The 15,641-nt window shown below is 37.5% G+C and overlaps 1 protein-coding gene across 1 annotated transcript in view; it reads right to left on the bottom strand.

Moving 5' to 3' along the window:
• ADAM10 (ADAM metallopeptidase domain 10) overlaps nucleotides 1-15,641 on the bottom strand; it is a 271,540-nt gene that overhangs the window by 13,212 nt on the left and 242,687 nt on the right. The window contains exons 10-14 of the mRNA XM_006831603.1: nucleotides 13,911-14,094; nucleotides 12,393-12,543; nucleotides 11,287-11,470; nucleotides 6,757-6,865; nucleotides 5,879-6,099 (exon numbers count right to left, since the gene is read on the bottom strand). Coding sequence (XP_006831666.1) covers nucleotides 5,879-6,099; nucleotides 6,757-6,865; nucleotides 11,287-11,470; nucleotides 12,393-12,543; nucleotides 13,911-14,094 — 849 coding nt within the window. The remainder of the gene's footprint in view (nucleotides 1-5,878; nucleotides 6,100-6,756; nucleotides 6,866-11,286; nucleotides 11,471-12,392; nucleotides 12,544-13,910; nucleotides 14,095-15,641) is intronic.

The following is a 15,641-nucleotide window of genomic DNA, read 5'->3' as shown; positions in this document are numbered from 1 at the left end:
TCTCTCTCTCTCTCTCTCTCTCTCTCTCTCTCTCTCTCTCTCTCTCCTTTCAAAGCTTTTTGGCACAGAGAATGATAAAAACCTGCATTATTAGCTAGACAAACATTTTCCTGCTGATGGAAGGTCAAACCATAAGCTATTAATATTATAAAATAAACTGTGCTGTGCAAGTGAACTCGACACATAATATGAATGAGATAGAGTATTTATTTATAAGGAAGGGGATGTTTGTTATCTCATAGCTTGACGTGGTTACTGCCCACCATTGCAGAAATAGTCTAGTGGTACTTTTCAGGCGTTATGGACCACAATTGCAAGTGAATGTCAACAAATGTATAACATGAGAGCATGTAGTATCTCACAGTTACGATAAACCCATATAAACATCAAAACCCACCCTACTGCCATTGAGTTGATTCTGACTCAGGACAGAGTAGAACTGCCCAGTCACGTTTCAGAGGCTGTACATTTTTATGGAAGAAGACTGTATCTTTCTCCTGTGCAGCACTGTTGGGTTCAGACCACCAACCTTTTGGTTAGCAGGCCAATGCTTAATCCACGGAACCACAAGGGCTCCTTCATAAACATAAAAGTGACTGAAAAATAAATTCCAGAGCACAAGAAGATTGACTAGTGCTAGCTAACTCACTGTAAGACTTTCACAAAATCATCTAAAATATGAACAGAGATTTAAAAACCAAATCAATTTAAAATACTTGCTGTTGTGGTTACATGCCATCAAACCAGTTCCGATTTATGGTAACCCTGTTTAGGTTTCCAAGGAGCAGCTGGTGAGTTTCAACTGTCAACCTTGTGGTTTGAACCGACTTTACAGTTCCCAGTGCTTTATCCCAATAGGAAATAGAATTCAGTCAAACTAAAAAAGAATTCAAGCCAACAGCTGCTGTCAACTCAATTCAGACTCATGGTGACTCTAATGTGTTTTCCAAGTTGTGACTTTGCAGCAGCAGATGGCCAGGCCTTTCTTCTGCAGTGCCTCAGGGTGGATTTGAACAGCCAGCCATTTGGATAGAAGCTGAGCACTTAATTTTGTGCAATACTCTGGTACTCATTAAAAAAAAAACAATATACCACAATTAATATACCACACTGCCACTGTATCAATACATCACATTGGGGTTCTTCCTCTTTTTTGCTGCTGCTCCACTTCACCAAGCATGATAACCTTCTTCAGAGACTAGTCCCTCCTTGTAACATGTCCAAAGTATGAGAGTTGAAATCTCACCACCTTAGCTTCTAAAAGAACATTCTGGCTGTATTTCTTTCAATACAGATTTGTTTGTTCTTCTGGCAAGTCCAGAGTACTTTTAATATTCTTCTCCAACACGCTAATTCAAATACATCAATTCTTCTGTGGTTTTCCTTATTCACTGTCCAACTCACACATGCATATATAGGGCTTTTGAAAATACCATGGCTTGGGTCATTCGCACCTCAGTCCTCAAACTGTTTTGTTATCTTTTGCTCTTGAACACTTTAAAGAAGTCTTGTGCAGAGGATTAACCTAATACATTACATCATTTGATTTCTTGACTGCTGCTTCCATGAGTGTTATTGTGGATCCAGGCAAAATTAAGTCTCTGACAACTTCAATCTTTACTCCATTTATTATAAACGTTATTTATTGGTCTAGTGGTGAGGATTTTTGTTTCTTTACATTGAAGTGCAAGTCACACTGAAAGCTGTTAATCTTTGATCTTCATTGTAAGTATTTTAAGTCCTTGTTCCCTTCAGCAAGCAAGGTTGTATCATCTGCATATCGCAGGTTGTTGATGAGATTTCCTCCAACCCTGATGCCATGATTATAGAATAATCCTTATTCTATAGATTATTTACTTAACATGCAGATTGAATAAGTATGACTGAAAGAATACAATCCTGATACACACCTTTCCTAATCTGAAACCATTCGGTTCCCCCTTGTTCTGTTCGAAAGACCATCTTTTGGTCTCATGAGTACAATTAATCGTTCTGTAATCCCCATTTCGTCCCAATGTTACCCATAGTTTGTCATGATGCACACTATCTAAGGCCTTTGCATGATCAATAAAGCACAAGTAAATATTCTCTGCTTTCAGCCAAGATCCATCTGACATCAACAATGATATCCCTAGTTTCATGTCCTCTTCTGAATCTGACTTGAATTTCTGGCAGTTACCTATCAATGTACCGTTTTTGAATGATCTTCAGCAAAATTTTACTGGCATAGGATATTAATGATACTGCTCAATGATTTCCACATTCAGTTGGGTCAACGAATGGGCACAAGTATGGATCTCTTTCATTCCACTGGCCAAGTAGCTGTCTTCTAATTTTCTTGGCAAAGTAAGTGCCTCCACCAGAGCAGCATTAGTTTGTTCAAAGATTTCAATTTGTATTCCATCAACTCATGGAGCCTTGTTTTTCACCAATGCCTTCAGTGAAGTTTGGATTTCTTCCTTCAGTGTCATTAGTTCTTGATCATTTGCTACCTCTTAAAATGACAAACCATGGACCATTTCCTTTGTGTATGGTGACTCTGTGTATTCCTTTCATCTTCTTCTGTGTATCCATTCATCTTCTTTTGACACTTTCTGTATTATTCAATGTTTTGTTTATAGAGTGCTTCAGTATTGCAAGTCGAGGCTTGAAATTTTCCTTTAGTTCTTTCATCTTGAGAAATGCTGAGTGTGTTCTTCTCTTTTTATTTTCTAACTCTAGGTCTTCACACATTATAATACTTCACTTTGTGTTCTCAAGTTGCTCTTTGTAATTTTCTGTTCAGCTCTTTTACTTTCTCATTTATTCCAGTTGCCTTAGCTTCTTTATGCTTAAATACCAGCTTTCAGAATTTCATCTCATACTCATTTTTTCTTTCTTTTCTGTCTTTCTAATGACCTTTTGCTTACTTCATGAATGATGTTCTTGATGTTATACCACAACTCCTCTGGTCTTTGGTCATTAGTGTCTGTTCTTGAGAAGCCTCTAAATTCAGATGGGATAGATTCAAGGTCATATTTTGGCTCTTGTGAAGTTGTTTCAATATTCTTCAGCTTCAGCCTGAACTTGCATATAAGAGCAATTGAAGGCTGCTCCACAGTCTGTCCCTAGCCAAGTTTTGGCTGCTGATATTGAGCTTTCCCACCATCGCTTCCCACAGATGTACTCAATTTGGCGCCTGTCTATTCCATCTGGTGAGGTCCATGTGTAGTTACCTTTTATGTTGCTATGTTTATGCTGTTGCAGTAAAATAAGTCACTAGTCTTATAAAATTCTACTGTATAATTTCCAGCATCATTTCTATCAACAAGGCAATATTTTCCAACTACTGATTCTTCATCAGTTTCCAAGTTTTGCATTCCAATCACCTGTAATTATCCTTGGAGGTGTATGGATATTATCCTATCACAGATAGCATTGTACTTCAAGATAGAGCTAGAACTATTCTTTATGGACTAAGAATGTGAAGCCTTTCCTCTAAACTTGTCATTTCCAGTACAGTAAACCATATGATTATCAGATTCAAATGGCCAATTGAGCTCACTAATGCCTAAGAACTCTGGTAGCTCATAGTGGGTTATGAGTGGGGTTGCTAACCACAATGTCAGCAATTCTAATCTACCAGTCACTTCACAGGAGAAAACAGAGCCTTCTTACTCCCATAAAGATTTATAGCCTCAGAAACCTAACCCTAACACAGGGTCACTAGGAGTCAGTACAGACTCCATGGCACTAACCACCAATGCCTAGGATACTGATCTCTGTAAGTTACATTTCATTTTTGACATTTCCCAATTTTCCTAGATTCATATGTTGTACATTCCATGTGCCAATTAATAATGGACGTTTGCACTGTTTCTCCTCATTCTGCATTGTTCCCCAATAGCAATGAACGTCCCTAAAACTCTGTTCCATTCACGTCATTAGGCTCAACTGTATTTTGAGGAGGTAGCTCTTTCGCCGTCATTTTTTAAGTGCCTTCCAACCTGAGGGGCTCATCTTCCAGCACTGTGTGTGATAATATTCTGGTGCTTATCATAATGTGTTCAGGGCTAAACATTCATAAGTAGTCTGCCCCTCCCTCTTCCTAATCTGTCTTAGTCTGGAAGCTCAGCTGAATCCTGGCAACCAAGGGTGATCCTGCTGGTAATTAAAAACCAGTGGCATAGCTTCTAGCATCCCAGCAACATGCAAGCCACCACAGTGCTACAAACTAACAGATAAGCGATGGATAACACAAAGAGAGTTTATTATAATAAGACAAGAACAATCTAAAAGGAAATTACTTTCATATAATTCACTGTATCAACAGACTTTGAAAAAGAAAAATCACTTCCATGAAATATTTAAAGATAGGAATAAATGAGCTTTTGAAATTATAATTCAACAGGTTAAAATTAGAGACTACAGAGAAAAGATTTAAAAATATTTTCTAGTGATATGATTTACTATCTGGAAAATTTAATATATCTGGCACAGCATACACTCTTGTTAGATTTCTTTTCCTGCATGTATTGTCTTCTATAGCAGACAAATATACCATATTTGAACTTATTCTTATCAGAGACAGGGGGAAAGAGAAGGAACTGGATTTTAGTTGAAAACGGGGATGTAAAAGAATCAAGGTAGGTAAGTTCCTCAAAGTGCCAGGAGGAAAATCTGAATTCTTATGTGATTCTCCAGCTATGCTTATCAAACCATGATGCCAAAGGGACCTTCAGCTTAAAGATATGTACTGAACATCTGTAATGCACCAAACACAGGAGTACAGAAATGAGTCAGATACTATGCTTTAAGGAGATGAGAATTTAAGTCAACTGCCTCAATTATCTGGTTTGAAATCCAAATCTTCTAAATGTGATTTCAATGATCCTCCCATTACATTTCTAAAAATCACACATTCTAACACATTAAATGTTAATTTTCCTATGGATAGTAAATACCATTTTAACCTTGGGGACAGTTCCAAACTTTTTTACTGTAGAATGGTATTACAAGACTGACAACCCACACAGACAACAATATCGTAAAGTACTTTTAAAAGCATCCTCACATCCTGAATTAAAAATATATATATATATACAAAGAAAGAATTTGGGGAGGGAGCCTGAGTTTAAGTCAATTTCCAAGGCAAGTAGTTCAAGTATAGCACATCCTCAACTGCATCACTTGCAATTTTCCTACTGATGTTTCAATGTAATCACTTAAAAAGCATGAATATTTAAGTGAGTTGAGATAGTAATTCTCAGCAATCCCTTAAAAAAATGTGAAGTAATTCAACATTTGTACTTAAATGGAGAAATACAGGCTTAAAATGAATACAGTTCAGCGGATCTATGCTGGATGAACATCACAATCATTAACAGACCTGCAAAAGGCTCTATATCTGAGCTTACCCTATTCAACATTTCCTATCACTTCACAGGATGAAGATCCAGAATTTATAGTGAGAGAGATCAGAGAGAACCACCAATTTCTCCTTCATCTCTCTTGCTCAGCAAAGTAGAACCCATACCTAGCTATCTGCCATAATGAGACAATGGAGAAGAATAAAGAACATGCAGGACTTGACACAATTTAAGGAAAATGTCCCATTAAAATGCTCTAATTATTAGACCAAGCAAAGGAGAAAGTAACTTATCCCACAGATGAACTAGGTTGTAGAATAAAATATGATGATTTGGATTATCTAACCAATCAACGAACGTAAGAACAATACACATGTCTAGATTTTGATCACTTAGAAAAAAATATAACATCCAGGATCACTCTGAAAAAGGAAGAAGTTTTTCTTTTAACACTGATATTCTCAGACTAAGTAAAACTATGGTCAATCTATTTAAGGTAACGTTTCTGTATCAATAAAAACTATACTTACCACAATCCATTCAGCAATGTTTTCATAGAGCTCTGGGCTAAAAATTGCTTTTTTAAGCCTAGCTAAAGGACCGTCGGCATCTACTAATCTGCACCGCATGAAAACGTCACAGTAGCCTCTAAAATCATTGCAAGGGGATCCAGGTTGCAGGGTGATGGTTTGACCATGGAACTGTTTATTCCACTGCACAGACCCTGTACTGGCACAAGTTGATGGTTCCACTGGAAAAGAAGTACCAAATGTAAGCTGAAAAATAGATTTACTATTAGGCAAGTTGGGGAGGGAGGTAAGGATAGAGGGAGGGAAAGGTAGGAAGGAGAGAGGGAAAAGAAACTGCCTAAATCATCACCATAAAATATTGTACAGACCTCATTAGTTTAGCCTGGATACCACCTTAAATACTGCAACATAAACAACCTCCTACTCTTTACTTTGTGCCTATAATGGCTTAAAATCCTTCTGTTGTTGTTGTTCTGTGCCATGGAGTCAGTTCCAACTCATAACGACCCTGTACAGGGTTTCCAAGGCTGTAAATCTTTATGCGAACAGAAAGCCTCATCTTTCTCCTGCAGAATAGCTGGTAGTTTCGAACTGCTGACCTTGTGGTTTGCAGCCCAGTTCGTGACCACTACGCTACCAGTGTTTAAATACACTGTCATAAAGCTAGCAATTTTTTGTCAAGAGTGTCATTTTAAAAGCACTGAACGGACCATAATGCTAGAGGAATGATGTTATGCTACATTTTAAAATTTTCTCATGAGAACAGACTTAGATAAAGACTATCTTGTCCAAATTGTATATCAAAGTTTAACACCTAAAATTTAAGAATATAATAATTTTTGAAGCAGATTTTATAAGCTTGTATTTAAAAGCCTTACTTTTCTTCATACAGCAAACATGGCATAATTCTTTATCATCTTTGCCATCAGAGCTGGCACAGGTACACTCCTCCAGGCCATGTTTCTCACAGATAGAACCTGCACATTGCTGGAAGAAAGGTAAAAGACAAATTATTTCATTGTTCTACAGTCAAACCTATTAGTCACTGTGCTAGGCTGGCTGGTCCAAGCTCCTAATGCCAAAATAATTAAACAGAAATACAAGTTTTATTTAAGTTAAAGTCTTTCCTACAAAGCATGGATTCACAGGAGAAATGGATCAAATAAGCATATCAGAAAGAATAAATACAGTAAGATAGTAAATTGCTGAAAAACATGCCAACTTAAAAAAAAAAAAAAATACAGCCACAGCACAGAAAGCTCAGATGAACATTTTTTGTTGTTGATTACATGATGGCTGCTTTATAAGAAGTAAAAAATAAGATTCTGCTCATAAAGAAAAAGGTAGATTTTAATGAAGAAAGATTAGAAGGCTTTACATTCATAGAAAATAATCAGAAGAGTTCATTTTGGTCACTGAAATAGTAATTATTTCTTAAAGTATAGATAATGTCACATGCCTAGTGATGCAACTATGTTTCTCTAGAGAACAGCAAGCAAAATCAGGTGAAACATGAAAGACATGACAGTAACTCATCAAATGCCATTTGACATTTATGCCACCTAATCCTGGTATGGAGTATAAGATACACAGTGGACTGCTAACCACAAAGCTGGCAGTTCAAACTAAGCAGGTGCTACATAGGGTCTCTATGTGTCTGTATGTCTTAATGTGGTGGCGAGCATGCTGTGATTCTGGAAGCGATACCACTGGTATTTTAAATGCCAGCAGGGTCACCCTGGTGGACAGGTTTCAGCCGAGCTTCCAGACTAAGACAGACTAGGAAGGAGAGAGAAGAACTACTTCTGAATATTTGATCACTAAAACTTTATGAATGGCAGTGGAACACAGTCAGCATCAGAATATTGAATAGGGAAACATGATGAAGAGCACCAGAATACTGTCAGATATAATGCTAGAAAGATGAGCCCCTCAGGTTGGAAGGCATTCAAAATACGACTGCGGAAGACCTGCCTTCTCAAAGTAGAATTGACTAGGATGAAGCAAATGGAATAAAGCTTTCAGGACCTTCATTTCTTGATGGAGCACAACTCAAAATGAGGAGAAACAGCTATAAACATCCATTAAAAGTCAGAACATTGAATAATGTACAAAGTATGAACCTAGGAAAATTGGAATCTGTCAAAAATGAAATGGAACACATAAACATCAACATCCTACACATTAGTAAGCTGAAATGCACTAGTACTGGCCATAATGAATCTGAAAATGACAAGGTTTACTATGTGGGGAATGACAAATTGAAGAACAATGGTGTGGCATTCATCAGCAAAAAGAACATTTCAAGATCTATCATGAAGTACAATACTGATATTATGTAATAGCATAATATGCGTACGCCAACAAGGAAGACCACTTAATACAACGATTATTTGAATTTATGCACCAACCACTAAAGTCACTGATAAAGAAACTGAAGAATTCAACCACCTTTTCAGTCTGAAATTAAACAAATATGCAATCAAGATGTATGTATAATTACTGTCAACTGGAATGCAAAGTTTGGATACAAAGAGGAAGAATCAGTCATTAGAAAACATGGACTTGGTGACAGAAAAGATGTTGGAGATCTCATAATAGAATTTTGCAAAAACAATGACTTCTTCATTGCAAATACCTTTTAAACAACATAAAAGATGACTTTACATAGGGACCTCACCACACAGCATACATAGAAATCAAACTGACTATATTTGTGCAAAGAGACAGTGGAAAAGCTCCATGGTGGTGGTTATGTGCTGTGGAGTCTGTTCTGACTCACAGTGATCCTGTACAAGGTTTCCGAGGCTATAAATCTCTAAGGGAGCACAAAGCCTCATCTTTCTCCCGCGGAACAGCTGGTAGTTTCCAACTGCTGACTCCGAAGTTAGCAGCCTGATTCGTAACATATCACCAGCCAAATCAAGGCCAAGGGCAGACTGTGGAACAGGTCATCAATTGCTCCTGTGCAAGTTCAGGCTGAAGCTCAAGAAATTAAAACAAGTCCATGAGAGTCAAAATATGACCTTGACCGTATCCCACCTGAATTTAGAAATCATCTGGAGAACAGATTTGTTGCAAAAGACACTATTGTGCAAAGACCAGAAGAGTTGTGGGATGACATCAAGAACATTATACAGGAAGAAAACAAAAGGTCATTAAGAACACAAGAAAGAAGAAAAAGACCAAAATGGATGTCAGAAGAGACTCTAAAACGTGTTCTCCAGCACAAAGATGCTAAAGCAAATGAAAGAAATGAGGAGGTACAGAGCTGAACAGAAAGGGCAGCTTGGGGAGATCCAGTCAAGTATTACAACGAACTGTGCAAAGATCTGGAGTTAGAAAACCAAAAGGGAGAAACACCTCAGCATTTCTCAAGCCGAATGAACTAAAGAAAAAATACAAATCTTAACTTGCAATACTGAATGATTCTATAGGTGAAATATTGAATGATGCAGAAAGCATCAAAAGATGGAAGGGAAACACAAAATCACCGTACTCAAAAGAAATGATCAATGTTCAACCATTTCAAAAGGAAGCATATGACCTAGAAGCACTGATACTAACGAAGGAAGTTCAAGGTGCACTGAAGATATTGCCAAATAACAAGGCTCCAGGAACTGATGGAATGAAGACAAACTGAAATCTTTCAACAGACTGATATGGCACTGCAGGCAATCACTCGTCTATGTCAAGAAATTTGGAGGACAGCTCCCTGGCCAACTGATTAGAAGAGATCCATGTTTATGCCCATTACAAAGGGAGGTGACCCCAAGGAAATATAGATTAATCAGACATTTTCACTAGTATTGAATGTAAGTAAAATTTTGCTAAAGATAATGCAAAAATGGCTGCAGCAGTATACTGACAGGGAGCTGCCAGAGGTTCAAGTTGGATTCAGAAGAGGATGTGGAACAAGGGATAGCTTTGCTGACATCAGATGGATCTTGGCTGAAAGCAGAGAATACCAGAAAATGTTTACCTGTGCTTTATTGACTATGCAAACGCTTTTGATCGTGTGGATCATGACAAGCTATGGACAACACTGTGGAGAATAACTACTCTGGAACACTTAATTGTGCTCATGAGGAACCTGTACACAGACCAAAACGCAATGGTTTTAACAAAACAAGGGAACACTGAATGGTTTAAAATTAGGAAAGGCGTGCACCAGGGCTGTATTCTTTCATCATACTTATTCAATCTGTATGCTCAGCATATAATCTGAGAACCTGGATTAAACAAAGAACATGGCATCAGGATGGAGTTAGATTCATTAACAACCTGCAATAAGCAGATGATACCACCTTGCTTACTGAAAAGTGAAGAGAGCTTAAACTACTTACTGATGAAGATCAAAGACCAGTCTTTGGTATGGGTTGCTCCTCAATGTAAAGAAAGCAAAAATTCTTACCACTGAACTGATAAATAACATCAAGAAAAGAGAATAAATAACATCAAGAAAACAGAAAAGATTAAAGTTGTCAAAGACTTCATTTTGCTCAGATCAACTATTAACACTCATGGAAGCAGCAGTCAAGAAATCTAATGACGCACTGCATTAGGCAAATCTACTGCACTGTTGTTGTTGTTAAGTGCTAGTGAGTCGGTTCCAACTCACAGCAACCCTGTCCACAGAGTGGCTAGTGAGCTTGAACCGCTGACCTTGCAGCATAAACCAACCTGGAAGTCCAGAGCATTAACCCATAATACCACACCAGGACTCCTCGTTAAAGTGTTGAAGAGTGAAAATGTCAGTTTTAGGACTAAGGTACACCTGACTCAAGCCATGGTATTTTCAATAAGCTCATATGAATGTGAAAGTTAGACAACGAATAAGGAAGACCAAAGAAGAATTGATATATTTGAGTCATGGTGTTGAAGGAGAATATTCAAAGAACCATGGACTGCCAAAAGAACCAGCAAATCTGAGTTGCAAGAAGTATAGCCAGAATGCTCCTTAGAAGCCTGGATAACCAGACTTTGTCTCTCGGACTTTGGACATATTATCAAGAGGGACCAGCCCCTGAAGAAGCAAAGCAGAAGGTCAGTGCAACAGAGAAAGACGCCAACAAAATGAATTAGCGCAGTGGCAGCAGCAATGGGCTCAAGCGTAGCAGCGATTCTGAGGTCTGCACAAGACCGGACAGTGTTTTATTCTATCGTGTATAGTGTCACTATGAGTAGGTACTGACTCAATTGCACCTACAATAACAACATGGGTCAAAACCAACACAGAGTTGGCACTTAACAACAATGTATTCATGGCTTTGTGAGAAATAAAAGAAGGAAATTATTTAAATAGAATCCAAGATTACTTTAATTGTGTAGCTTTAAATGTCAACAATTACTTTGAAAAAGCTGGTTTAATAAAATTAAATTAAAAGTTTATAAAATGAAATACTTACCCCATTAATGCACACTTGTGTCTGTCTATTACAATCTGTAAAGTTTGGCTTAGGATTAGATGGTGGGCAAAGAGCTGTGAAACCATTACACATTCCTTCCTTTGCACAGTCTGAATCATCCCGACACTTCTCATACTTGGACTTGAATGCACACTGTGCTGTACAACAAGGACCTTGACTTGGACTAGAAGAAACATTGCGTGATTAAACAAAGTAAATCACTAGGATATTTCCAATGTTCACTAGGATATTTCTAATGTACTTAGATATAATCCTAACACTTACATCATAAATATCACCTTCAAATGGTAAATACATTACTGGTATAGTTTAAATGTTAATGTTAGAATTCAGTGTTAGAATTCAGTGTTAGAATAAGAAGCTACTAAATTTGAACATTCTAAAAAGTGATACAAAAGTCACTACTAAGAGTCTTATTTTTTCAATCAAATCGTACTATCTATATTCAACATTCTTACTCTACTTGTCTTTAGTAAAAAGTTATTGTGGAAAATGGATTAAATATTAACCAAGTTATCAAGGTTTTTCAGTTATATCACATGTTAATCATTTCAACAGGCTTTCTCATATTTACATGCAAAATAAAACCAGGACGTACAAACCAGCCATTAAAAGTATTACACAAATAATACCCTATTATAGTTAAAAGTACCAGGGTAATTTAATAATTTTGAAAGTTAGTAACTGTGTCATTTCCTGAGTGTCCTTTGATGTCTTTTATCAGCATCTATTTACTAACACCCTGGTGTGGCGCTGTGAGCTAATGCGTCAGACTGCAAAGTCCTCTTTTTACTGCAAGGTCAGTGGTTCAAGCTCACCAGCTGCTCCTTGGAAACCCTATACAGGGTGGTCATAGGTTGGAAATGATTTGACAGCACTTAACAACCACCACCACACAAATAGCCCAATCTGCCAACAACAGTACAATAATCGAGCCTATTCCAGAAGAATAAATAAAACGACAAATACAGACAACCTCAAAAGCACCTGCATCTCTACATCTCACTTAATTTTAAGCCTCTGTTACAACTATCTGCAGGTAACTCTGTAGGAACATTATTAGCATGACTGAACTAGGACAGCACCTGCACTGTTTTCCAGGTTTCAGCTTGCATTTTTTCCCTTCTGATTGGTTTGCATCGTAACAGCATTCATCTTTACACTGGTCACTGTACCCACAGTCACACTGTTCACCTTGTTCCACCATTCCATTTCCACAAATAGGTAGGCCAGATTCTGGGGAAAGTCATAAAACACATTAACCATCTTATGCACATATTAACTTTATTTAAAACTCTCAAACTCTTTAAAGTGTCATAACAAAAGGAGAAAGTATTCTTGATGAATAAGAAAATGAAAACAAGTAAGGAATGTGGAAATCAGGAAATCTGATTTTAAGAGTGGTTCTACTACTAGGAACTAGTCATTTGACCTTGAGCAAGTCACTTCCCTTTGGGGGACTTCAGTTTCTTCATCTGTATAATGAAGGGTTTGACTTGGGGGCCCCTTCACGGTCCCTGATAGTAGTTCTTCTATTCTGGCTGTGTCACATTGAACTTCACGGAAACAAGACTATACTATTTACATCACACACATACAAACTAAGTCAGTACTTGGCCTACCAGGGAAAAAAATTAAACCTTTATGATGGCACTGTAGGATAAGCACTGGACTGCTAATCACAAGGTAGGTGGGCCAAACCCACCAGTTGCTCCTCAGAAACCCTATTCAGAGTCAGAACTGACTCTCTTTGGCACTGAACCACAGTAGCAACATAAATGTTTCAGAAACACAAAAAATGTAGTAAATGACAAATAAACTTCCACGTACGTATCACTTAGCTTCTTAACTTTAATTCATTTGCCCCACAATCCCTTTCTGGAGTATTTAAGTCATACTATTCTCTGGTATGGTGCTGTAAGATAATGCAATGAGCTGAAGGTCAGTATGAATCTCAGGGTTGGCAGTTCAAACTCGCCAGCACTGCTCATAAACTATGCAGGGTTGCTATATGTGGGAAGCGACCCGACGGCACTGAACAACAACATGTTATCAATCCAGTTAATACTTAGGATATTTCTCTAAGAGATAAAGAGTTTTTGTTTTGTTTTTCAAATTTAACAATATCATAAGCCTATCTAACAAAATGAATACTATGCTCACTACTATCAAATGTCCAATTCGTGTTCAGTTTTCCCCAAATATAGCTCTTAATAATCAGTTTATTTAGATCGAGTTTCAAACAAGGTTCTCTATTCCTCACCCCACCAGTGCTTTTGGTTGCCTGTCTCTGAAGTTCTTCTAATACACAAAGATCCCTCCCCGCTGTCTTTTTTTTTTTTTTTTTTCCCCTATACCATTTATTTGTTCAAAAGTTGGATCATTTTGTCCTGCGGTATTTCCCACATTTCATTTGTTTGACTGTATTGGAGTCAGTACAGTCAACCAGATAGAATGTGGGAAATACCACAAATAAATCGTATCCAAAAAAAGGGGCAGAGGTTCTTTACATAATTGGGATGGTAGGTGTACGTATATAAATCTTCCAAGTATTCTAAATGTTTGAAGATATTCATAAATAAATGCTGAGAAAATATACATACCGACAAAACAGTTGTTTCTCTTCTTCTCAAGAACTTGGCTTATATTTCTAATACTACAGAGTGAGAATTTATTGTTGTTAAGTTTGTCCCCTGATGTTGCTCTTGCATACATGATATAATTGCCATTTTCTTTTTGTCCTAAATTCTTAGATTCTCCAGGAGTGCACTCTGTTCCAGAGTCATGCTGTCAAACAGAATACAGGAAAGAAAAAAGGTTTTCAGGTCATTCGATTCAATGTAATTTTCTCATCAGAGAACAACGGGTTCTTGTGAACTTTCCTTTTCTTTAGAAAGGCTCATGTAATTATTTTAACTAGGAGTAGGAAAATGATTTGCTCTTTTAAATGCCACTGTCTTATCAAAGGAGGAAACTCACTGTCTAGCCACAACAATAAGGGGGGCCCAGTTTTGTAAGTACGGAGAACAAATTGTCTGAAACCTATTAAAAATAAGCTCACCCACTTTTAAAGCAGGTATCAGTTAAGTATAAACTACTCAAAAGCTACTAATTAGTACTTGAGTAGGGTTCCAGGAGAAAGAAAAATGCCAAGGGCAGCAGGTATGTATCATTTTAGATCCCATCTAAATTACTTTTATCTTCTACTCCCCAATCTAGGACAACATACTATTATCATCTTTGGTCTCTACTATCATCTTTATTCTTCCTGAGACCTTTGTCTTTCACCTGAACATAGATTCAGCATATAACAACTCTATACGATTCTCCAAATTTTTCACGCTTTGTTTGCATTCTATAAAATTCAATTTAGTTACTCACAATGTGTGACACTAGAATTATTCTCAGTATTCAAATTTTACAAGGGCAAAAAACTACCAATACTGTATAACTCTTGATGTTTATATCATACACTATCTTGTTGTTGTTAAGTGCCATCAATTCAGTTCCAGCTCATAGCAACTGTACAGGGTTTCTGAGGAGTAGTTGGTGGGTTTGATCAGCCAATCTTGAGGTTAGTAGTCCAGTGCTTATTCTACAGAGCCACAACAGTATTCCACATATTATCTTACCTTTCAAGTTAATAAATGTTAATACAAGGGTAAGTCAAAAAAGTATTGCTACTTAAGTTTATAAATACACAGATTTTATATATATTTGTTAGACATCATACAGTTGGTACCAACTCATAGCAACCCTATGCACTACAAAACAAAACATGGCCTGGTCCTGGGCCAACCTCGCTACTGTTGCCATGCTTGAGCCCAATGATGCTGCCACTTAGCCAATCCATCTCGCTCGGGGTCTTCCTCCTTTTCTCTGACCTTCCACCTTACCAAACATGATATCGTTCTCCAGCGACCGTCCCTCCTGACAATATGTCCAAAGTATGAGAGACGAAGTTTGGCCATCTTGGCCTCCAAGGAACACTCTGGCTGTACTTCTTCCAACACAGATCTGCTGGTTCTATGGGCAGCCCATGGCACTTTCAATCTTCTCCTCTAACACCGTAACTCAAAAGCATCAATTCGATGGTCTTCCTTATTCACTATCCAACTTTCGCACGCACATGAGGTTATTGAAAATATCATGGATTGAGTCAGGCGCACCTTAGTCCTCAGGCTGACATCTTTGCTCTTCAACACTTAAAAAAGGTCTTGTGCAACAGATTTGCCTAATGTAAAGCATCGTTTAATTTCTGGACTGCTGCTTTCATGAGTGTTAACAGTTGATTCAAGAAGAATGAAATCCTTGACATTAATCTTTCTCCATTG

Source organism: Chrysochloris asiatica, unplaced genomic scaffold (assembly GCF_000296735.1).
Source record: "Chrysochloris asiatica unplaced genomic scaffold, ChrAsi1.0 scaffold00004, whole genome shotgun sequence".
NCBI classification, from domain to species: Eukaryota; Metazoa; Chordata; class Mammalia; order Afrosoricida; family Chrysochloridae; genus Chrysochloris; species Chrysochloris asiatica.
The sequence above is the reverse complement of the archived record's forward strand: the minus strand, read 5'-3'. Positions and strand labels throughout refer to the sequence as shown.